The sequence below is a fragment of the Gouania willdenowi genome, chromosome 13 (assembly GCF_900634775.1).
Source record: "Gouania willdenowi chromosome 13, fGouWil2.1, whole genome shotgun sequence".
Taxonomy (NCBI): domain Eukaryota; kingdom Metazoa; phylum Chordata; class Actinopteri; order Blenniiformes; family Gobiesocidae; genus Gouania; species Gouania willdenowi.
In genome coordinates this window covers 21,343,446-21,369,623 of record NC_041056.1, presented here as the reverse complement: position 1 = coordinate 21,369,623, position 26,178 = coordinate 21,343,446, and the positions used below count along the sequence as shown (strand labels likewise).

General features: G+C 37.4%; 1 protein-coding gene across 1 annotated transcript; it reads right to left on the bottom strand.

The window, feature by feature from the left end:
- Positions 1-1,212: 1,212 nt before the first annotated feature.
- On the bottom strand, positions 1,213-18,862 carry stard10 (StAR related lipid transfer domain containing 10). Its single transcript, XM_028465608.1, is given in 8 exon segments — positions 1,213-1,496; positions 2,412-2,464; positions 2,765-2,837; positions 2,839-2,883; positions 8,004-8,059; positions 8,062-8,106; positions 8,196-8,343; positions 18,168-18,862. Coding segments are annotated over 8 exon segments (786 nt in total). The 5' UTR covers positions 18,327-18,862; the 3' UTR covers positions 1,213-1,289.
- Between the last annotated feature and the right edge of the window lie 7,316 nt (positions 18,863-26,178).

Here is a 26,178-nt window from a genome sequence, read left to right as displayed (position 1 = left end):
TGGAGCTTTTATAGTCATCCATACAAATTCTGACACTAATCCCACAACGGCAACGTGAAGAAGGCACCCTATTTTAAGTCAGTTCCACTGTGACACGCACACTTGTCATTCTGTCTCCTGGATCTCAGTTTCCATGCCAACAGTTTGGGGGGGATTCCTCACTCTGATTTAAGCCTTTACACACACACACCTGTGGATGCACAGCTGAAGGTGTTCAAATGGGCACGTTAACACACTTTCCTCTGAATGGAAAGGATGTGACAGTGGGGCGGCTGAATGCCATGTGGTGCCTCCCTGTTCTAATCCCGTCTGCACGGTGAATAAATCAATGTGTTTGTGTCATCACAGAGAGTGTGGGAACCAGAGCAGACAAACCAGTTAATCAGGTCAGTGCGTTTGAGTTTTTTTTATAGACTCAACACTATCATCACCCTAACCTGCAGACAGCCAGTCAAACTAAAACAGAAGCACATACACATGTAACCATAACTCACAAAGGAGAAAAAAATAACAAGTCAAATATGTTATCCAAAAACCAATATATTTAATTTTCAAACTCTACATACATTCTTACATCTCTCAAATTGAGAAGCAGACAGTACGTTGGAGAGTAGGTATGGATTTGTGGGAATGTGTGTGTGCGCGCGCATGTGTGTGTGTGTGTGTGTGAGAGAGAGAGAGAAAAACAAAGGACGAAGGCCAGCATTGGTGATTCCAGTTGCCTTCTACACGTGTGTATTCACAAGAGGTTTACAAAATCCAATGAGTGGTCATTAAAACAATGAGGTCAAAATGATTAAAGCTGTACATTATATTGATGTTACAGGTTGGGGGAATGATGTTGACTGATGCGTTTAAAAAGGTAAAACACACCCCTTTAGGGTGAGTAAATATAACTTAAAATGAATATTTTCTCATAAACCAACACTAAAAACATACATATGCCCTTTATGTTTGAACAATTTGTTTACTGTAATAAAACTCCGTGCGAATATGGGTGTGGAGCTATAACGGCATTAATATTGCATGTATATGTTTGATCATATATTATTTAAATTTCTGATTGAGTTGACGTAAGTGTTGGTTTGTCCTGGTGCTGACAGGAGCTGTATGGTTATAGGTATGTATGCAGATGGTATAATGCACAAGTCTATGAACTAAACATACAAGTAATTATGCAAGAGGTACAGGTATTGACACATCCTTGACGTATTGTGCTTGTGTGTGTGTGTGTGTGTGTGTGTGTGTGTGTGTGTGTGTGAGTGCGTGCGTGCTCGTTCATATGTGCATTAGTCGCTGTCTTCTCTCTCCTGGGTCTCTCCACAAGAGCTCGCATCAAGCTTCTCCAGGCTCTCTGCACGCTGGAGGCTGAGCTCAGACAGGGGGATGCTGGGTAATGTATTCTGTTCAGGGTAGAGCCAGGGCTTAAAGCCAGGGTTATGCTTCTGCTTCCATTCCGTGTACTTCATACTGACTTTGTTGATCTTCTTCATTGCCTAGACAACGCAGAAATGTACACAATTTCAAAATAAAGTGGAGACTGCAGAAGTTTGAAGATCGGTGTGAAAGTTGTTGTGTACGTAAGGCTGCACGATTTTAGCTCGAAACAAGATCCTGATTTTTTACTTTGAAAACATGATTTTCAATCTAATGTGAACATTTTGAAATCAAAGTTAAAGGCACTCCTTTTCTCTTCTGCGTATGATTTTTTTGGGATGATTTTAAATGTTTTTGGTTTTTTTCTTGTTGATGCTGACTTTAATAGTCTTATTGATTTTAAACTTTTTGAATGTTTTCTGTTGCACTTTTTGATCATGTAAACCACATTGAGTTGCCTTGTGTATGAAATGCGCTATACAAATAAATTTGCTTTGCCTTGCCTTGTGGGATTGTACCACAAAATTACTCCCCTGGGATTTTTGAAAAGAGAAACTTGCATTAGAAAAAAACTGACATTACAGAACCTTACACAAAATTCACTTTTAACAAGACGTTCTTTACCCTAAAGCCTAACACTTGGTTACCCAAACCCTACCTAACCCTAACCCAAAATGGCAACATAGCTCCAAAGGTGTCATGTCAGTCTTATGTATACCCCTTGAAATAAAGTATTGTTGAAAACTATGAAGTTATTATTTAGTGAACACTGATCTGCACCATTTCAAAGTGCTGTTACTTAGTGACACCAACATCAAGGGACTCCTCCACACCGGAGCGCTCTCTAGAGAAACCTTGGCCTATTTCAGCAAACAAGAGCACAGCTTCAAAACACATACACAGCGTATGTTGAATAAGCAATGAAAGTGCGTTACATCACGATGAGCAGAATGCTGTGTGCAGCCCCAATGCACATTGCACAGACACTAGTATAAACTCACTCTAGACCTGCAATAAGTCTGCGTGGGACTTACACGGGGAGCAAGGAACTGGGAAGCCTTGTTGACAACCCACTTGGGTAATGAACCTGGAAAGAGAAAGAATGTAAGACTGATTAAAAAGATTAAAAGAGTAATAGAGCTATGAAGTGAACAAGAGAATGATTGATAAAATTAAAGAATCAATCAATTCTAATTTACTTCATTACAACAGACAATTACATTTACACAATAAGCCTTTCAAGAAAAAACATTATAAAAAAAAGAATAGGGGGATTAAGTGTGTATGAAAGGGTAGTGAGGCATGATGCAGGTCGTCTGTCCGTCATATGGTTACTATGGCGACTCATTTTGACATCAAGGCAGAGTGCTGAATAATTCATAGTTACCCTCGTGGGTCTACTGGGCCATGTAAGTGAGGATACAGCTATTAGGCCCTTGGCTCTGGATCATGTAACCAGTTTTGTAAGGAAACAGCACGCACAAAGTCCTTTTTAGGAGGATATTTCTGTGGAGGAAAACACACAAATCAAAAACATTTAAGATGGAATGTTTTTCTATTCATGAAGTCCAACATGCTGAAAGAGGAGCATGCACTAAAGCAGAGGTGGGCAACTTCTATCACAGCGGGGGCCACAAAAATGTGTTTGATCGAAGGGTCACATTATCAACATGCATGTCAGCATTTCGAATAAAGACCAATCCGAGCATTGACACAGGAAAGAAGAAAGAGTTTCTATAATGAATTCGTTTTTTCTGTCATTCTGTGTATGTCTGTTGTGGTGTTGCTTGTTATGATTGCATTTTGTGCATTTCTGTTGTCATTTTGTGTACTTTTCCTGTAAAATGTATATGTTTTTGGAGTCATTGAAGTTGTGCATTGAAGCTTTCATTTTGAGTTTTTTGAGTGTTTTTGTGTATTTATTTTGTCGTTTTGCTTGTTTGTTAGTCCAGTGGGTTTGCAGAGTAGACTTTTGTGTTTTTCTTGTCTTTTTGTGTTCTAATTTTCTGTAATTTTGAGTCCTTTTGTGTATTACTGTTGTCGTTTTGTTCATTTTTGTAGCAGTTTTGTGTGTTTTTGGACTACTTTCTGTGTTTTTCTTGTCTTTTACTGTATGTTCCTGCAAAGTTGTAATTCTTTATATTTTTTTAATGTAGTCTTGCTTTTGTTTAATGTATTTTTCTGTCATTTGTACGTTTACTTTGGGGGGTGCATAAAATTAGGCCGAGCAGTTGCCCATGTCTGCACTAAAGCAACCTCATTCATGTATCTTAAAGAACATAAATTCAATAATGCAATGTGCAACCCACGTGCATTTTAAAGCACATTTTCATCTAAAATCCAGTTGTAATATTAACCTTAAGGGGAAAAAAAGGCCTTTAAACGAGTGCATTTTTGTCAGAATTTCTGCATCACACGGTTATACTGTATATGACTGGTAAATTCCAGTCGTGGCTACTTCGTGATTACCACAGCAGTATATCAGTTTACCGCTCTCACAACATATCACAGGCTGTAATTTATTTAAGAGAAATGCAGGATGGGGTTAGGTTAGACTAATTAGGACAGACGCACTGCAGCATACATGCAGCTGGCAAAGAACCATTATAGACAGAATAGATCTGTGTAAGCTGATTTATCCATCCCCTTCTGTTTGACTCCTAGTTTTTTGGAGCAGCGCTTCAGCCCTAATAGGTTACACTGGGGGGGGATTCTTGCTGACAATACAAGAAAAAAAAAGATACAGCATTGTTTAGAGAGAACTACACAAGACTTGGTGCATTACTCCACATGTTTCTATCTGTGAATCTTTAAATGAGGATACAGATCACACAAAGCAACACTCTGAAGGCATCACATTTACATCTGATGAGGTGCATGAGTTTTTCCGTTTTTTAAAATTTTTATTTTAAATATATATTCTGGGTTTGATGCCGCTGGTTATCATTTATATGACTGCTGGTCATTTTACTTCCAGCATACACACAATTCTTGGAAATACAACATTTATGATTGACATACTTAGAGTAACTAGGCTGACTTGTCAGAGTGCTTGACTGTGTAACAGCAGATCACAAGCTCAAGTTTCACTGAGGTCACAGAGTTACAGGATCCTCCAGGTCCACACTGGAAGTGTTGGTCCAGAGGTTATTAGAGAGAGCGTCTTACTGCAGCATGTCATACAATTTTCCATTAGGTACTCAGGGGTCTATTCTTCCGTCTGGACTTAAGCGCTGTTTTGCGCGCCTGCAGTTACGCACTTCTCTCCAACGCGTATTCTCCAGTCCAGGTTCCTGACACGCCCACCGCGCATAAGTAGAGCAAAGGCGCGTAGTCTGTGAATGAAGGCGGGCTAAAGGAAAGGAGGCGGTAACGTTATTTTTTTTGGGCTGTCTAGAAATCACGGAACATGGAGTTTTCCCAATGCTTGTAAATGTCATCGAAATCTGTGAAAATGATGAAGTTCACTTCGATCATTGATCAGATTATTGCAGTGTGACTGAGGATCGGCCGCATTCTTCTGTCCGAGTCACAGTTAGATGCTCTGGAGATATGAAGAAATAACCCGGTCACAGAGCGTCCTGCTTTAATATAGAGGGATGCTTGCAGTGAAATAGAACTATTGGCTTCCATAATACGCAGTTTTAAATATAAATTGTTTCAAGCGACCTGAGCTGAGCCTCATTAAAATATGTGTGGGAACAGTTTCTGGTCCATCCTCATCTGCATATAACAGCTTGTTTCACTCTGTAGTGGATCAAACTGTGACTTTACGTTGGACACAGTATGAAAATAGTTGAATCACTGTGACCAACGTGGACAGAAGTCTGCGTCTGTCAGAGTTTTAATTAATTGCGCAGCAGCAGCTGAGTGATCACAGCTGCTGCTATGCAACGCACAAGTCCGTGTGGCTCCTAATGTAACTAAGTCCATATTTCTAGTGCAATATAATGTTTCACCTCATTGGGGCGCTGCACTTATTCCAGGGTTAGAGGAGCGTAAGAGGAAAAGGACTTAGACACACCGGAGAATGCGCGTAAAGCCAGATTTGAATGGGAACTCCCACATTTCAGGGCTGCTCCACCTACAGTGCGTAACTGGGATGAAGGTGTGCAGCGACTGACTTAGGTACGGGGAGAATAGCGCGAAGCCAAAAAACAGCGTTGCTGAGCTGCTTTTTGGACTAACGCTCATGGGAGAATAGAGCTCTAATTGACTAAAAGTACCTCTTCTTTTTATAACTCTGCACAGTTTAGTTATCTTTAAGTCTCAATTAGGTTTATGTGCCAAATTTGATTCCTACTTTGCCAAATCATACAGAAATACAGCGGACATACAGAAACATGACATAGAATATTCGCTAGAATATCTTTTTTTTTTTTTTTTTTTTTTTTTTTTTCGCTAGAATATCTTGATAATGACTTTTACATTCCGAAAACAATATTTTAAAATAGACAAATAGTCATAGAAGCCCTAAAACATGAATATCAAATGCTTAATACTAAACCATAGGTGCAATGACAAAAAGACTGATCTTAGATCATCACACAAACTTACACACACAATAAAAAAGTCAATGTTACCTAAACACACAAACACAAAAGTCTTTTTTTTTTTGTTCATGGCTACTAATTCACAGAACAGAGGAATGCGGAAAGCAATGGTAGAAGTCAACAACAGTCACATGAAACGCCTTATCTTTTTCTAAACATTAGGTTAGTGAGGCTAAAGAGAAAATGAGCAGGAGATGGAGAGCGAGACGATAAGATAAAGAACAGGAAACAAAAAGATGGCGAAAAGGAAAACACGTTACAGAAAACACGGAAAAGAAAATTTACAGAAATTCCTGACTTGATAAAAGTGAAAAAAATACATAAACAATGAGGAAATTAGGTTTCTGTAAATTTCGCTGTAGTTTCAATGTAACTGTAGCTTCCTGATGTGAAATAGGAAACAGGGCTGATATCATGTGAGATTAATTTAGTAAAGCACAAGACCAAAATGAACCAAAAATAACTGTTGGAATAATGGTAAATGGACTTTAATGAATTATATAACTCTTTCCCTAGTCGCAGAGCGCTTTCACACTGTTCCTCACACAAGGTGTTACTCGTCCTCTATCAGGAGCATCTATTGGACTCCAGTGGTCTTGCTAAATGACACTCAGGCACATGAACAGGCATAGCAAGGGATTGTTGCAATCATGTTTTCTGATCAGAAGCCAATTGGCTTGTACACATGGTGCACTTTCTCTATAAATGACTTACAACTTCTGATTAATTGCACTGCAAAAAAAAAGTAAGTAAAACGAGCTGTTCTTCCTTCTAATCAACACCCCTTAAACTGATTAATGTATCATAATGAAACTCAGAGAAACTTCTTTAACTGTCTATAGTATACTGTAAGACTGAAGACATTAGATATTAGTGCAAAAACAAATTGGGGCTTTAGATCAAAACATGAAAAATTTACCTCCACTTTGGCTAGTGCGATATATCGGGATTTATATTTTAGGCGATATAGAAAATGACAATAACGCCTATAGTTATATATAATTTTATTTTAAAGCTTGTTTTACATGGAAATATTAGAAAACACAAGTAAGAAACCAAACAGTGTGCGCATGCCTGAGGTAAAGAAACCAGTTATGATACAAAACGCATTATTTTGCATCATATTTGTTTTATTAACTTTTAAAACTGGGACTTACTTCACCCTGTGCGTCGCCATGTTGAAATTACATCATTGATGATGTGATTAGCCCCTTTTAGTTTATTGAGTTCTATAGGAGGTGAAGCATTCAGGATCATTTAGCAGCTTTTTCAGTCACAATGACAACGTATGCCGCTTTCGGTTGCTCTAATAATCAGTAAAAGTTAAAAAAAAAGTCAATGTAAACCTATTTTGTTTACTGAGAGATTATAAATTAAAACCGTGAGCCGAAAAAAATCTGTGGCCACAGGGGGCGACAGTTCCCTCTCTGCTCTTTCGTAGAAGCAAGTTGTCATTTTGACTGAAAAAGCTGCTAAATGATCCTAAATTAAATGCTTCACCCCTATAGAACTCAATGGAGTAAAAGGGACTAATCACGTCACCAATGACGTCATTTCAACATGGCGGTGCACAGGGTAAAGTGGTCCCAGTTTTAAAGGTTGATAAAATGAATATGGTGCAAAATAATGTGTTTTAATTAGGCATAGATCTTCTAATACGGACATCTCAAAGGTTTTAGGCCACATTTGTAAAAAATAGTGGAGGATCCCTTTAACACGGAAAGTTAAAAAAAGACAAATAATTTTTTTGGTATCCAAAGTATCTAAATTAGCAGACACAACAAGAAACATTTTCTCTCTCTTTGAAAAATGTCCTTTTCTATGTCCAGAAAAAGTAGAGGACTTTCACATTAGTACAAGTCTCCTGACCATCCTAAGAGGGACTAATGTTTTTCTACTGCTCACTGAATGCTCACATATAGCATTTCTAAATGGCCCATTTGTTTCACATTGCAGCTTGAGCATTCCTTTGCCCCTTTGAACACACAAAGCCCGTGACAGGATCAATGAGCATGGCTGCAGCTGAGTACATGCATGTTTTTCCATGCGTTTTGCTCACTCAACTATACTCACAGCATGTTTAACAGAGTAGTTCATGATGATGTAATCATTCCCAATTGGCAGCCAGGACGAAGAGTAATGACATCACGGTTACGAAGAGGTTTGGGACATTTCCCTTGGGAGACGGAAAGAGAAAGCCGTTAAAACATGAATGCAGACACATGCTTTATGATGCAGAAGTTTAAACATGAGAATATCACTTACATGCGTAGTAACCAACATCTGCATTAACCGTCAGTTTCCCAATGTCAAAGGTCTCCTCGACATTTGTGTCCCATTTCTTCCTGTATTCAAGGTCATGCAGGACGTCGTACATGGTCGCAGCCGACACATCCTTACAAATAATCTGAGACTGAGACAGAAACAGACAAAGGTAATATAAGGGGTTAGTCCTATGCACAGTGAACTGCAGGTAGAAGTGCAGCGCTCAGGCATTTAAGGTACTTCACCACAGGGGGTTAACATTTCACAACTCTGTATCTAAAGCAAGCTACGAAGAAGATGGAAATTTCATTAGATTTTAATGACCCCGCATTAGCAAAAACACTGCACGTTGCACTGGCACAAGCACTTGACCCACTTCATGCTGACAAAGGTAGGCACGAGATAACAAATATAAAACTTCATCAATGTTACAAACTTTATAATGATGAGCAAACAAAAGACAGTAAAAAAAGGTGGCATGCCTGTGTGTGTTAGTGTGTGTATAAGACGACTGATCTGATGAGTCATATCAGGAAAGGAACTATTCAGCAGACAAGAGACCAACTGACACCCATAAAACAGAGGTAACTACAGTGAAAGTTCAAACTGCTGACACCATTCACTACTTCACGCTGTGAAGGATAACGGACTAATATTGTCTATTGAACAGACAAATTCACTCAAAGAGCGCAAACTTCAGCCAAGTGCCAAATATCCACATTTTGCCTTATATTGGCTGTAATCTGGTTGACCCATATGAGTTATTTTAAATTTTTGACAGTATTTTTTGCTAGTATTTTTCACAAAGTGGTGCTTTTTGGTCACTCCATCACTTTATCGCTCAACTCACACTGTGTGCGTGTGTGTGCGCGTGTGTGTGCGTGTGTGTGTGTGTAGAAGCGGTGACAGAGGAGAAAGAGAGAATGAGAGGTCTGATCACTTCTTTTCCTTCTTCTCCAGCCGTACGTTTACAGCATGGAGTTACTAAAGGATGAGTTCACTCAGAATGTAGGCTTATTCAAGAAATGAACTGCTTTAATTTTACCCTCATAAATTGAGGAAGTGTAGTACAGCCCACCGCAGCAGCCGTCTGCACTGTAGTGGGAGGGAGGAGCTGCTACCGCGGCACTACAGACAGTGAAGGACGGGAGAGTTACATAAAACTAACTTTACTTTTCTTTAATAGTGGGTCGATGATCTCTCGTCAACCAACAGGTCAACTACTGTCTGCATACACAATCAAAAGACAAGGGAGGCAGGCCCGACTGACTGTTGATTTTTGCAACGGTGCTGCGACGCTTGTGGCCACTAGGGGGCGCTTGACGTAAAAGTTACCGGTCTAGCGCCCTAGTGGCCAAAAGTTACACGGTGTTGCTTTAAGTTACTGATTATTAGTTAGTCAGTTTTTTCCTTACACAATATGATGGAAATTGTATGATTAAGAAATGGTCATGGGATAAGTGCACATGGATCTTATCTATTATTTTTCTCTGTTGGAGTTTCCTTGTTCACAAAAAGTTTTTTTTTTTTTTCATCCTTTTGTTTTTTGATTTCTTGTCCCTGCTCAAAAAAAAAAAACCAAATACATGAAAAGGAAACTTGGTGAGGTAATTGACGAACAAACCTCAGTCACTAAGTGAGATATTGTTTCAGTTTTCCTGTTATTTTCATAACTAAACTTGTCTTTGTTTTATTTATGGCTGTATTTGTTGTATTTACCTGACACTTTTATGACTTGTGTCCGGCCAACTGTAAAGTTTTTGAAATGCTTTAAAAATAAAGTTGGTATGGTATGGTATGGTATAACGGAGTTAAATTTTATAAAGATTGGTCAATGAAAGACTGAGAAAATAATTTTTGACATTTCGCCAATGACGAGAGAGGGATTTTTTGATTTTTGAAACTGATCCAGAATCAATACATTGATCCGGATCCCCTGCAAAAGTTAATAGAATCTTCCATGATGTGACGTCTGCCTTTGGTTACAATTTTGTCAAAATCAGGCAAGTATTATTGACATACCGTAATCCTGCTAACAAACAACAAAAAAATTACTAAAAGCCAGCGAAAAAATGACCAGTACCTCTTTGACAGAGGAAATAAATGATTCAGACTCAACAGTAATAATATCATTAAAAAAAAAATCATAAAATAAATAACATATGACAGATTGCATAGCCTATTTTACAGTGTTTTATTGCATCTATTTTGGTGACCCTCGTGGCGATGAGCCGTAGCATAATACAGTAATCAAACTACAGGGACTCGTGCCTGTCTTTAACATACACCTCCCAGGAGTGTCAGTAACCACAGTTACGATTATCAGGAGATCAATCCGGATGATAATAACAGGAAAGAGTGAGGAGTGAAGACAAAGGACACTAATAGAATAGAAAAGCACTGAGCATTTACTACTATTAAGTTAACACAGATGCATTTGCTCTGTTTGCCGTTCCCAATGCATCTCACGTCACAACGCTCAGGCTGCCTCCTCTTGCTCTCTTCTATTTTCTTCTATTGCACTTCATTGAAGAAAATGTTCACCATCCCCCTTCAGTTACAGTTTAATTTGTTTTTCTCACCTCAGACTTTATGAACGTTAGCTAACAACTTGCTAATAATGATAAAAATTAATCTATTTGATGGTTTAATCTTTTTTATCCTAAAGACTTTCTCCAACATAAAGAAGGCTATTGGTTTCATGGAAGAGAAAATGACTTATTAGATCAAATTACCAATTTCATTTACCAAATAACTAAAAATAAACATTTACAAACACATATGTTCACTGAGCCATAAATAAGAGTGCACTTGTAGAGCTACTTTTTATTATATTTTCAATGATATACCTTTATTATAACTCTTACAGATGCATCATCCCATGAGGTTTCACATAAACCAAACAGGCATGGGCGATATTTTGATTCTCATTGCCAATTTTTAGTAGTCAAATCAGTATTTAATTTATTTATTTATTTTTGAACTTTATTAGTCAAATACTTATCAGAACAGTATGAGCCTACTAGGGCTGCTCAATTAATCGAAATTCGATTACGATATCAAATATTACACCCAACGATAACAAAAATAACATAATTGAGATAAAAATGATTAAGATTTTTTTATTCGTTAAATAAAACAAACCCACTATTTCGAACATCTACAAATAATAAAGCTTGGCACACACGTTATTAATACTAACTTTGAGTTGTTTAATCCATGCACATGCAAGCTCCTCCCCTCTGCCCCGCCCCTCTCAAAGCCAAAGCTAGCCTGCAGGCTAACACGAGGAAAGTTGTTGCTGGTGGTCTTTAAACATGGCAGGAGAAACGCAGCAAAAACACTTGGTAAACAAGTGGCAAGTTAAATTCTCTGATATGGGAACACTTTGAGTTTGATGATGAAGATCTAGAGCAAAGACACATAATGTGCAACAATTGTTTTGTGAAAAAGTAAACATAGTTGATTTTAGTGTTTGAAGGATTTTATTTATGTTTAAAGAATATGTTTTATCTGTTTTTGTACAAAACATAAATAACTTTTTAATTGACAAATAATCGATTGAACAATTGTGATTTCAATTATGACTAAAATAATCGCGATTATTTTTTTTCTATAATCGGGCAGCCCTAGAGTCTACAGGTCATCAAATGGCTGTACAATAATGCAACAGAGATCAGAGCCTTCCAAGAGCCTTGAGCAAGACAATAGTATGCAGGACTGATAGTAAACATTTAAAACTAGTGAAACAAACACTACACTAGTCGTTGAATGCTGCTCAAACCTCCGCAAAATGGTTATAATACTGATAATGGGTGAAAATGATGAGGGGGGATAAAGCAGACCTATATTAACCTTAAATCACCCACAACCCTTCTGTTGTTGGTCAGAATAGATTGTTTGATTGTTGGCACGACAAGTGTCAGTAAAATATTTGTTAGACCCAAAAGCAGAAGCCACAACATTTCTACTAAAAAACAAAACCGCAACTTCTGGCCTCTGTATACTATATAGTGGAACTAAAAAAACATCTGGTATACGATATGATACGAGCATATGTATATGTAGAAAGTTGAATGTACACAGTGAAACTGCATCAAAATATCTGACAACTTTAAAACCATAAATGCTATTGACAAATACGTGGCATCAACAGGAAGCACTAAAGTATCAGTCAGGCCTTGTAGGTTATATCTGTGTGTAGACAGATGGATAAAGGACTTGTAAGTTTGTGAGAATAATAGACTCATTGTACTCACGGCCATGCTAAAAGGGGAGTAGGAGGAGAAACGAAAACTTAAGAGAGAGAACTGCAGGCAGGGATGAAGACAGCAGAGCAAGCTAAGTACATGTGTATGTAATTCTATTAGGCTCTAATTCAGTAAACGCAACAGATGAAGCAGTGAGATGAGATGGGAGAGATGAGGGTGAAACTGAGTTCGAAGCACAGGGAGACAAAATATGCAGTTGCATGCATGAACAATAGGAGCCCTACTTTGAAGACGGAGGGCGCAAATGAGCTTGCAGAGGCAAGAGATAGTGAATTATTAAAGCGCTGGCTGGATGGAGCCTTGCTCTATTGGCAGCAGGTGATCTTCTCAGTTTACATCCTCTCCAGGCTTTGTTCCACAACTTTTAAATTATTGCAGACAAACGCTCGCTCAGGTAGTTGGGCGGCACCAAACAAAATACTACCACTTATGATAACCCTTGCCCTGCCTATTTGTTCAGTTTCTGTTTCAAGCTGGTATAAAAGGAACTAGCCAAATAGAGCAGAAGTTCAGCTTTTTTCTAAGGTCTTGGAAGTGAGAAACACAATGATGAAAAACTATTAGCAGTAAAACATCACTGTCTGTGTTGTGTGGGACTCCGTTCACTGACAAACCAATGTGTGTGTGCATGGCCGTGGCCCACTTATTATCAAATTCTGTAATTCACTGCAATGGACTGGCGCACCGTCCAGGGTGTACTGCAGCCTAACGCCAAATAAGAGGTGGAGATATGCACCAGCAGACCCCTGAAACCCTGAAAAAAGGAGCAAGTGGGTCAGAAAATGAATGGATGATAGGATTCTGTGATTCAACCACTTCCTCGTAGGGCTGTGCTACTAATGCTAGCTCTAAACCAGCACTGGCCAAGAATCCCAGTTGGATGGCAGTGCATGCCAGTTGGATGGCATGTAATCGCAACCTTTCGAATGAAACGTGACACTAGTGATAAATGTCTTTTAAGAATTTTCCCAACGCCAGCCATATTCGTCCTACAGTTATTAGAGACCCTAAGGGGATGCTAACCATTCATTATTTCCTCAACTCCTCCTTTGATTATTTTTACACCACTTTGCCATTTCCCATCGTCAGCTCTTTGGTTGCAAATACATGATTTGGGTGAAGAGTTATGATTAAAGGGAGTGTGTATCACCTCTGTGTCAGAGGGAAAACCAATGCATGAACGTGGGCATCAAATCAAGAAACTTAACCTGTTGGTGGACAAATCTAGATACTACCATGATCATTCACACTGTAAAGGCTTGGAAGAAATGTCCATTATTAACGCTATAGTAGGTCCAAATGTAAAGGCAGATTTTATATTGGAAAAAATGTGATGAAATGTACAATTCGGATTCAATCCAGATGAAACTGGAGTAATTGCGAATCCAACCTGACATAACTGATCGATCATTTACAAACCGAGATTAATTTTTGAAATTTCGCTAATAATGAGACATAGGGATTTCTAGATTTTTTTTTTTTAAACTGATCCAGAATCAGTATGATGATCCGGATTCCCTCCAAAAGTTAATGGAATCTTCCATGACGTAAGGACTGTCATTGGTTAAAATGTTGTAAAAATCTATTAAGTACTTTTGACGTTATCCTGAACAAATAAACACCAGTCAAAATATTACCTCCTTGGTGGAGGTAATCACCATAATAATCACGATAAACGTCTGCGGATAATACGTGAACTCTAATTACTGGATAGGAAAATATGTCATTTAGTTAGTTTAGTTTAGGCAGAGGCTGTTTTGACAACAATAATGGAGTTAATGATAAATAAATACACATTAAAGATAATGATGATTTCAATGAGCATGTCCACTCCCCTCTTGAATAACATTGGAGTTTTAATTTATTATTAAACTTATTTTAGAAAACTCACCAAAGGTGCAGATAGATTTGGTTTATCAAAATCTCTCAATAAAAATTCTTCACACATCAGCAAAGATGCATGCATCTATTGCAACTATAAATAGATAAGCTATATCCATGGCATCTCTTACTGCCTACAGATCATCACATAGACACACACATACACTTAAAGGCATTAACCACTAACTAGTGCACCCAGCCACTGCTGTATATTAAATGTCATCTTTTTTCATGAACATTTACAGAGTGTAGCCTACAGGGAGTCAGCCCCAACGCATAAATAAACACCATCACATGATGCCACATTTAGGCTCTTGTTGCTGTCATATTTACATAAAGATTTGGAGTTAGCCGATATAAAAACAAGACACACCCAAAACCCAAACATGTGATTGTTAAAGTTCAACATTTACATCTCACAGCTGCCTTTAGGGTGATGGCAAAAGACAACTGTCCTGTATGAAAACAGACCTGAATAGGCGGATCCCGGCCCTCTGTACACAGGGCTCACCCAGAGAACACATAAATGCAAATGATGTTAAGTGTTACACAATCACGGTTAGTCCATTGACTTTGTGTTTACTCGCACGATCACACAAGCACAAAAAAATTCTAAAAAAAAATATATAGACAGATAGAAATAGACAGAGGTGGATCAAAACGCCCTTGGTCTTCTCATCCTTTGAAGATAGCGCCCCAAAGCACATAGAAACACACCCATTCACACACAAAACACGTTTTGGGAGTAAACACCTGTTGGCTTTGCACACACTCCTCAAACCCGGATAAACTAGTTGGCAAGCAGGAAAGTACACAAAGGAAAAACGGTTTAGGAAGTAACCCTCCCAACTTTTAGCTGCAAGAACAAATGCGCCTCAAAATCTAACACCACAAGATGTTTTAAGCCATTTAAGTTCTGAGATATTAGCCAATGAGGTTCCTTGCCAACATGTGAGCCTATAGGAAGCAACTGTAATGTTTGCTGCCAAAAAAAAAAGCCAATAATAAATGTATAGGTAATTTACTTGTGCCTCACTGTTGGCTGCAAGAACTATAACAGGGATAAACACTTTATCAACTTTATAAACATCCTAACATTAATTAATCGGACATGGACTGTCTCGTAGGGAAAAATAACATCATCTTCCAAGACAAACATTAACACCGGAGACAAAACTGCCACGACTGCTATTTACCAAGATAACAAAGTTTGCACACAGTGTACTTTCACATACCAGCCGTGTCACCTTACCTAAACGTAGAAGAAAAAAAAAATCAGCACTTTTTCCACCAGCTGGACATTTGTGTTATCCAGTGGTAACAGTATTCTGACATAGTTTAAGGTCAGTGAAATGTCAAAACTCAGTAAAAAAAAAAAAAAAAAAAGACTACAAGTTCTCGTTTATTGGGTTCAATGAAATAAGAGTTAATATGTGACTAAAAAGAATGCAGATGCAAAGGTTTTTGCAACTTCTGACTACATCATGTAATACCTGACTAGGTATTCTTTTGTCTTCTTATGTCCTTGGGATAAATAAGAAAAAAAACTTCAACTTAGTGATTCATGTTTAAACTTGACAACTACAAAAGTACTTGACTTTAAACATGTCTAGTTCCAATTTCACCCTCCCATTAGGGGAACTTGTTACCAGTTGTGCATAATGTGTTTTTTCACATCCTCAGCAAAGAACAACTTAAAAACCGATTGTGTTCTTTATAACTTCAATTTGTGGTGTTGACAGCTTTTTGTCTACAGAGCTTTGGTAAATGACATCAAAAAGTCAGTTCTGCCCCTGATTGCATTGGGAGTTCAAAGAAATGTAACAGATGGTGTTGGAGCACAGCATTCTCACTTGGTGTCGGTTCCAGACTTTAAACGTCTGAACATCTGAGAGTGCATGCATGAATGGGGACAGAGATCAGGTGACATAGGTATGGAGATTATAAATCGCTTTAAAAGTAAGAATAAATCATTTGCATCATGTGGGTAAACAATAGGGAGCCAGTTGAGCTGCAATTTGGAGTTTTTGGAGGGTTTTCTTGAGCTGGAGCTACTTATAATTGATGCTGAAAAGATTGAAATAAGCACAGTCCAGATTATAGTCTTAACGTGACATGTGAAGAAAAGTGAGAGAGGGAAGCATGAAAGGGTTTTCAATAGATAGTTAAAGATTGGGAGGTACAGTGTGTTCCCTTTCAATCAAATCTTTTTGGTTTTGCTTTGCTGATTCTGGATCTAAAGTTTTACAAAAAGTGCTTGCTCATCATTACTTTAATACACTTTTGTCTTCTTCTCCTTCTTCACTTGCTATCGCTTTATACAGTTATTTAATTAGACCTTTTTTTTCAGGTAGTGGCCAGAGGGTAGTCAAGGTTTTATCAGGCTAAAGCAATATGTTTTAAACCTTATATAACATTAGTTAACATGGTGACACTGCTTTCAGTTGTTATGCTGCAAAGAAGTGGAACAAACTGTCAGCATCCAATGGGAATATTTTTAAATCCAAGTTAAAGGCACTCTTTTTCTCTACTGCGTATGACTGAGAGGGAGATTTTTAATCATATTATTGTTGATTTAAAGTTTTTGCTGCTGATTTTCAATGTTTTTACTGCTCATTGATTTTTAAACTGTTAAATGCTTTTTGTTGCACTTTTTAATCATGTAAAGCACATTGAATTGCCTTAAGGATGAAATGTGCTATGTAAATACACTTGCCTTGCCTTGTCTAGGCAAACTTACAGTAAAACAACAGTGGAGACAGCTGAAATGTGTGAGTTAGTTTAAAACTTGCTTAAGACACATCTTTCTTTACTTTATCTAATTGTCAATCACCGATCAACATGCTAATATTTATCACACAAAAGAAATCATATTGAGGAAGAGAAACCTTTTAGAGCAGCGATTCTTATCTGGTGGGTCGGGACCCCAAAGTGGGTCACATATAGCTGGTCAAAAACAAATAAGGAAAAGTCTGTTGATACAGAAACGTATCAATAGCCCCCGGGACTATGGGTACGTTTTCCAGAGCTTTTCTACATAAGCGTAATGTGTTTGTGTTTTCACTGTGTCAGGATGGCCGAGTGGTCTAAGGCGCCTGACTCAAGGATTCTTCTTTCTGCTAACGAGGGTTTGAATCCCACACTTTTGACATATATGTATTCATCTTAACATATTTCACATGGCAAATTCCACCTTTAAAAAAACATATATGAAAAAAATAAACATTTATTTTAGGGTATTTCCTGGGTTAGGGATAAAGTAAAAGGGTTAGCGAGGTAGCTAAAAATAAATATGAGCTAAAATAAAACTGACGGAACTTTAAGTCACGTGGTGCACCTATCACGTCACCTAAACTGGCCAATGAGGGGGGCTGCGAATGAATAGAGGGACAGTCTATTTATACCTTTGGGCCAATAAATAAATACTTAATGTCTCTCATGTTGGACTTGTCTTTTATTTTGAAAGAAACTTTTCTTTTGGCAGGCATGCTGTAAAAAAAATAATACATAGATATATGTGTGTGTGTTCAACAGCTATTTAAAAAAAAAAAAAAAAAAAGTAAATTTGGTTAATTGCATTCTAAAAAATAAAAATAAAAAATGGGTAGCGATTTAATGACAATGGCACAATGTGGGTCCCAGGGTGAGACCAGTTGAGAACCCCTGTCTTAGCGATTCATTTTTTATTTCTTTTTAAATCTGCCTCCCAGTGACTGTAGCCTGAATAATAAATAAATAAATAAACAAATACATAAATAAAGTTGTTAAAATATTTATGTAATGTAAAAGTTGATTACTTGAGTGGATTAGCAGGTCTTACCTTTATTTTGTGGATGGACTTGCCCTCCTCCACAGCCTGGACCCACACTGTAATGCCCCCCTTGTTGTAGGTCGTGGTCCAGTCCTCCTCACACAGACACTCGGCCTTAAAGCTGGCGAACGCCTGGTCGTCCGGGATGGTCACAGAGTGTCCAGACATGTCTTTATCGGCCGAGGAGACTCCTACTGCAACCGATGGAAACACGGACAACAACACACACTATCCCCACCTCCTGAATGCAACAACTGCCTCGAATTGAATTTCCTGGTTACAGGAGGCGTTTGAAAGCAGCACCGCAGTCCAGGCTTTACACAAACTAATGGAAACAGAGGTGAAAGGAGCGCACAAAAACAAAGAAGTACGATGAAATGGAATAAGGTGGAACCCCAGCGTTGCCTTTTCAGATGCTCCCAATGCTACAATAAGTTTGTGTCAGATATCATCACGAGCAGCCGCACGAACCATATGTCAGTGTTTCCGGCTGCAGCTCGTGCCTCCAACTGTACCTCCAGCTCTGCTGTGTTTCCCTGATAAAGCCTCTCCTCTCTATCTATCCGCTCTCTTCACTGGGCTCTTCAGTGGAATTACAAACATCTACAGAAGCTCTCCATCGCTGCTGCGGCAGGTGGTGAAGGAGATGCAGAGAGAGAGAGAGAGAGAGAGGGAGAGAGAGAGACAGATGCAGCTTCAGCGGCGGTGGAAGCGCCTCCCTATGATGCCTTCAGGTGCTGCTCGTAAAGCTCACATCCAGTCCTGCCATGTTCGTTAAGGACACGTTACTGAAGTAGTAACAGAGGTGAAAGTAAGTAACGGATTACAAATACTCACGTTACTGTAATTGAGTAGCCTTTATGGGTACTTCTACTTTTTGAGTATATTTCTAAATCAGTAATTTTACTTGCACGTTTTAAAATAATAATAATTTAAAAAAAAAAAAATACATTTCTGCACCCAACATTACTGATTAAATTAATATTTTTAGTGGTCATTATTTTATTTCCGTTTCATGGACAATGGCACATTGAACATAATCCACATGTTCTAACTCGTGCCATTTCTCATGAAAGCCCAACCACTTTTTTTTTTTTTTTGGTTTCTACCTATTATGTGGTTAAATTAGTGGTTAGCCACATGGCACATTTGGCATAGCACTGTTTTAGAGTTTATACATGTAGCTATGCTTAGAGCCTGAGATTTTTTTTATTTTTATTTTGAATTGAATTCATTGGTGTTATTTTCTTGAAAAAATACAAAATAATAATAATAATAATTGTACTTATTGACAAACCTTTTATTTTATACAGATGCCTTTGGAAAATAAATTAAGTTCCAATTGTGCAAGATTTAATTTAATCCTTTTTAGGTTTGTACATGAAATGGCAACCGTGGCAAGATTTAATATAAAAAATAAAGGTAGGGGTGAAAGTAACCAGTAACTTTTACTTTGAGTACCATTTAATTGAGCTACTATTTGCTTGTGCTTGAGTATTTTATTTATTACTGACTTGTACTTGAGTACAATTTTAATCAAGTAATAGTACTTCTACTTGAGTAGGATATATCAGTACTCAACCTCTGAGTAGTAAGTAATTATTCTGATCAACGGTATCCTTATTAAGGAGCTAACGCACAACCTTATGCTTCATGAGTTAAATTACAGACTTTAAATAACCCAACATTTGCATTGTTTCTTGAAGAAATATGATATTGACATTAATGTGACTGAACTTTACTTTAGTCCAGTTGTGAGAAGCTAAATGTAAATTGTATTGTAACTTTTCCCCTTGGGCAAATTACAAGACGTTTCAATGCTATATCTTATCATCTCTATGTGGACGACATCCAGACATATTGCTCTTTCAAAGCTTCCTAATTTCATAAATGATCTCGTTTAATAAACTGTCTGACAGACATCAAGACATGGTACAAAACATTTTTTCACAATTAATCAATGAAAAAACTTAAACTTTGATTATAGCTCCAGACAGGGAAATCCCAGAATTTTTTTAGGGTTTTAAGGTAAAACATCTGTTACAAATGTGGGTGTGCTCTTTGACAGTTCAATGTCTTTTGAGCATCACTCTAAACTGTTGGTTAGAAACTGTTTCCATCACCTCCGGAACATCTCAAAACTCAGACTGCTGGTGTCAAAAGCAGAACTTGAGATGATTATCTCTTCACATTTGGACTACTGCAACAGTCTTTTTATTTGTTTAAACAAGGCAGCTTTGGATCGTTTCCAGACTTTTAACCAGCACAAATAGAAGATCATACATTACTTCAGTCTTAGCTTCTCTTCATTGGTAGCCAGTCATTTTTAGAATTCATTTTAAAATGTTCATTTTAGTTTTTAGGGCCCTACATGGTCAAGCTCCAAAGTGTATCTCTGACCTGCTGCAACCCCATTCTTACTCTCGTGCTCTGAGGTCAGCAGGCCAGAATTTGCTTGTGGTGGGTGGTTATCAGTGACGTGCCGTGACCGCTAGGTTTGGGTAGGCACTAGGCACGTTGCAAATCAAAACCACCAATGACAATTTCATATGTTTCTGCTGGCAAGTGTTAATCAACATTGTAAAACACCATTAAAGAAACAAACAAATATTTAATATAGCCTCCATACTCTCTCAACAAGATATATCTCATGACATGGCAGTGCATCTGTTGTTTGTGTTGGAAACACAGAGAAAATGACAACGACAACAACTCGGAACAGCCTCAGGGAGGAGCATCCACAATGTCAATCCTTCCTTTTGTACCATTCACTGTGAAAAGTACGAAGCATTTTCTGACCTTACCTTTGCTGAAGGTCTGGTAACTCAGGTGTTGGTCTCCCATCTTTTAAAAGCTGTTGTTTTCCTCAAAAGAAAGTTTCTCTATCGTTTCTAGCGCTGTCATCCTGACTGTAGTGTTATCCCGCCCACTAGCTAGAGAACATAGCAGCAGCGGTCACGTGATATCAATTCACTAATGCACTCTGAAAGTACGTATAGCATTTAGCGTAGCACGGTTACGGCCAAAGGCAGCGTAGAGAGCTGCCTTTTTACGTATATGGTTTTCATCTCGGGGAACTGACTGCGCATGCCAAACACATGAAAACACGCTATGGGAACAGAGGCAGAGCAGCAATGTGCTTTCGGGAGGGGGGCGTGGCTTCCTCCTGCCTTACAGCGGAGTGAGACTGTGCAGCCGTACCAGGAAATAGCGATGTTTAGTCATTAGTGCTATGAAAAGCACAAAATGCTGACACTTTCAAACTTATAAGTAATGTAGGCTATCGTTAATGGAAAAATAAATAATTTCTAATTATATTATAATTAAAACAACAACAAAATATCAATTCACCCTTGGGTAGGCACTGCCTACCTTGCCTATCCTGACTGCACGTCACTGGTGGTTAGCATGGCAGAGAAGGGCTGAGTGTGGGGAGGGACTGATGCTGATTAATCACAAGTGTAGCAAATTGTAGCAGGCCACACACGGAGGACACTGCAAGTGTTTGTGTGTGTGATCAGTGGCATTAAAGCCTTTTAAACTCACCTTTCCCCGTGTGTGAAAATAATTTTGGGCAAATCAAGAATAAAGTCAAATTGTTGCGATTAAAGTTGAAATTTCCAGTATAAAGCTGAAATATAATGTTGAGATTAAAGTGGGAAAGACAAGATTAAAGTCGGTATTTTTCGAAAATACACTCAAATACAATATTGTGATAAAAGTCAAAGGTTTGTTAAAGTATGGAAGCGTTTTTCCTTCTGAACAGATTAAGTTATTGACAATATCTCTTCAAAGTCCTCAAAGAGATTAGAACGCAATGTTTCTGAGCTAGTCCATCACAGGCCAAACACACACACAGACAGACAGACAGACAGCTACTCACACTCACATTCACTCCTACAGGCAATCTAGAGACTCCAATCAACCTCAAAGCCATGTGGGAGGAAGCCAGAGTACCCGGAGAACACCCACGCAAGCACGGGGAGAACATGCAAATGCCACAAAGAAAGGACCCAAGTGAAAACCCCACGGTTTGAACCCAGGACCTTCTTGCTGTGAGATAGATGTGGTAACCACTACACCATACTGTGCACTACAGCTGCAAATCTCTGCCTGAACCCGACAGGACCCAACAGGCCAGATCGGCTTCGAGTCAGTTTCAGTCTCAATTTCTAGATTTTACACGGGATCGAGCACTGTGTGGTAAATGAATCGTCCGGTGATGCATTTTGATTAGCGCCAGAGACAGACGCACAAATAGATGCATAGGAGATGAATTAAAGGCTGGCCTCTGGAAAATTAATACATTTTGTTAAAAAAAATTGCTTGCCACAAACAAGCTGATTCATTGTATGCATGCAAGTAGTTGATAAGGATAAAAATGCCAACTGCAAGATTTCTGCAAATAATCATTTACATTTATACTATATTCTGAAAGAAATTTAAATTAATATTTTTGGAAGGAAATGTTTTTGCGTCTGTGTGTGTTTACATTTCGCATTATCTCTGCCCTTGATGTACTGATGATATCTCTGCAAAGTGGGCGATTCTCCCATTTAAGCTTATTAAACCATGGAGGATATGATTTGATGTGTACTAAGTGCTTACATATGAACCATTTCATTGGATTAGGGTTATGTTTTTGTGGGTGTATTGGTTTGGAAAAATATGTAATTACAGCTACTGTGTGTATCAACATAGAAGTAAAGTCAGGACCTGGCTTAAAAGGCCACAACAAAATCAGACAAGCTGACAAACAGTTGAACATAGGAGTTTACTTGACAAATTATAAGATACTTACAAACAAGAAATATTAAAGTCAGAACATTTGTGAAATCATTCTGTCTGTAAAGGGATGACTGGAAGTATCTATGTAAAGCACTGATAGGGTCGGTACAAATACAAGCAGGGTTGCAATTGGTACATTAAAAAATAGAAACTGTATAATGTTCTTGTGCATGTGTGCTTTAATATGCAACATATCCATATGTATAGCTGGACATAACATCTCGGGCATGCTGCAGCTGTATTTAATTAAAGCAAAGGCAGAAAAAAACAGGTTGATTAATAATATTACAGACTCAATTCTATTGTCAGTGACAATGACAAATGTATCCACAAACACCAGAACACCATAGCAACAATATTTTTTTATTTAAATGCAGTATCAGACTGCAATCCAGACTGTTATAAAAGCTGTTAACGTAGAAGTGTTTCACTGCACTAGAAAATAGGATACATGTGTTTGGTAATAACAAGAGCTAACTGCATCTGACACCCCAAATCAGAAACAAATAATTACATATATAGAAATAAAACACAATAATTACTAATCAATGTATTTATTATTTATTCATAAACAAGAAATAATTCCTTAGTTAATCTGAAAAAGAAGGAAAGATATTTTCAAAATAACACATCTTTTTAAGAATTTAACTCATGTTATGGAGGGTTTATTCTTTAATCTGCATTGTGTAGCTTCAGTAAATCTAGATATAATTAGTTGCTTTTGACATTCTGCCCAGCCCCGTTGCTACACTTTTTAATTATTCTTGTATATTAAAGACAAGAGAAGAGAGCGAAGCTCAAGATTTATGGCCTACTTATGGCTAAAAAACGACTACCTTAAGTTTTTAAAGCAAAACTTTTTGTTAATATGCTAAATATTAAATATGTCACAGATTTTTTTGATTGGCATGTCCTATACCTTTCACTGAAAATAGATGTAATAACAATATTTAACACAGACCTACGGCTGGGTGATATCAACCAAAATCATGTCTTGAGTTTTTTTTTCTTAAACCAGTTTACGGTAAGCATTGATGTTCTTCCTTAAGACTGCTCTACTGTAAAGTGTCTTGAGATACCATTGGTTATGATTTGGCGCTATACAAAAAAAAGATTGATTGATTGATTGATTGACACAAGTATTACCGGAAAGACAATTCTGTTTTAAAATGCATGTGCTAAGTCCTGCAGGCCATTTCATTAACAGCCAGCTTGCACAATATCAACACGCGATGCCACTGCTTTAGTGATGTTGCACCACGTTGGGATTTTTCTCACATAAAGGACAGCACGCGTGAGTGAGTCTGGTAACGCCTTGTTTCAGGGCAGGATCCGGGTCGTACTTCACCGTCTAATTTTATGCAGTTTAAATAATGCTAAAAGCTCACAAATACACAAAACACTCATTCCCAACTATTACCAAGTAACTTCAGTGCGGTTTGCAAATACAAAATAGCATTCACAAACTAATGAGTTTTGCTTTCAAGTACAACCTAAAATCAAATCTAGTCCAAAAAAGTATCCTTCAAGTACAAAACAATACATTTATTATTAGAAAGTTTAATGGCATATGAGTATGAATCTGAGGGCCTTTTTGCGTAGATCTCCGATGCGGAAATTGAGTGCCAAAAGTCATGTGACAGGTTTTTGTTCTTGTAATTGTTTTTCTTCTTTTGTTTTTACTTAAAAGATTGTCTTTGTACTTGAATGTACTGTATGTGTTTCTGAAGCATGATGTGTTTGTTTGATATGTATATTTCTTATTTGCAAAATAAAATGCATCAGTTTGTGAATAATGAGTTTGCTTGTTAATCGTGGAGTGTGAATAAAACATGTTTGTGTGTTTGTGAGGTTTTGGCATGTTTTTACCTCCATATGATATCGGCAGTTTATTAACACTGGTATAGGTACATGTAAAATGTATTTTGCAATTCAGCTGCAATCATACTGTGCAGTATTTATACTTTTATACTCCATATTACTCTTTTATACTCTGTGTTTACATTTTGTACTGTGCAATATTAATACATATTTTTGCATATACTTCTGCAATAGTTCACATTTTGTTCCCTGCAATATTTACACTTTCATATTTCTGCAATATAGTGTACCTCATACTGTGTAACATTTCTATTTCATATTTCTGATGTATTTTACTTCATACTGTGAAATAATTATATTTCACATTCCTGCAATAGTTTTTACATTTCATACTGTGCAATATTTATATTTTCATCTTTTCAACACTTTACCTCTCATACTGCGCAAATATTTATTTTTATGTTTTGCAATATCTTTTCTTAATTTACTACGCTGCTACCTGTAAATAAATCCTACCTTACATAGCCCATCATACCTTAATTAGAGTTACTATTTATATTTTTCTTCTGTTTTTCTTTTTAGCTGTGTGCACTTTAAGGTGAAGCCAAATAAATCTCGTTGTACAATTGTACAATGACAATAAAGGCATTCTGATCTGAAAGTATTGCTCATCTTTAAAATGATTTTCATGATCCCAAATCAATGATATATTTGTTTATTGGTTAAAATGTCAAATATTGTGTTGTCAAAATGCATAAAATAACAAGCTTAAGTTTCGTTTGGGACAAAAAATAAATAAAAAATTGTTTATAGGAGTGAGTGTTCTGAAATACATATGGAGTGGATCTTTGACATGCCACGTTGAGTTAAACTCTGCTCATTTGACGCCATCTGGCGGCAGTGATTGAAAATAAAAGGGGAAATATTGATGAAAACGGCTGATTCCATCATTACTGTCAGTGATAAAAGCCTTTGGAGAGCCCCCCCCAGAACACCAGAGCAATAATATTTAGTTAAAAATATTATAATAGGGTATCAGACTGCGACTAAAAAATAAAACTAATAATGCACATGCACTTTTGGTAAAGATGCATACAGAACTGGCTGCATCAGACTTCCTGAAACAGATACAAATGAATAAATACAAAAAAAAAAAAATAATAATAATAATGAATACAAAATGTAGGGCTTGTTTCTTTCACAACAGGTATGAATCTTGTCCATTTTATGCATTTTTCCTTTTTCTTTTTTCCTTCTTTTATTTTAAAATTTCTGCATTGTGTAGCTACTAAAATACATTAAGTGTGACTGATCAAATATTTTGATTATTAATGTATTGGATGTGATGTCTCTGGAAAGAAAATAATGGTGCCAAAAAACTTGACGAAAACCCAATGACATGATTATTAAT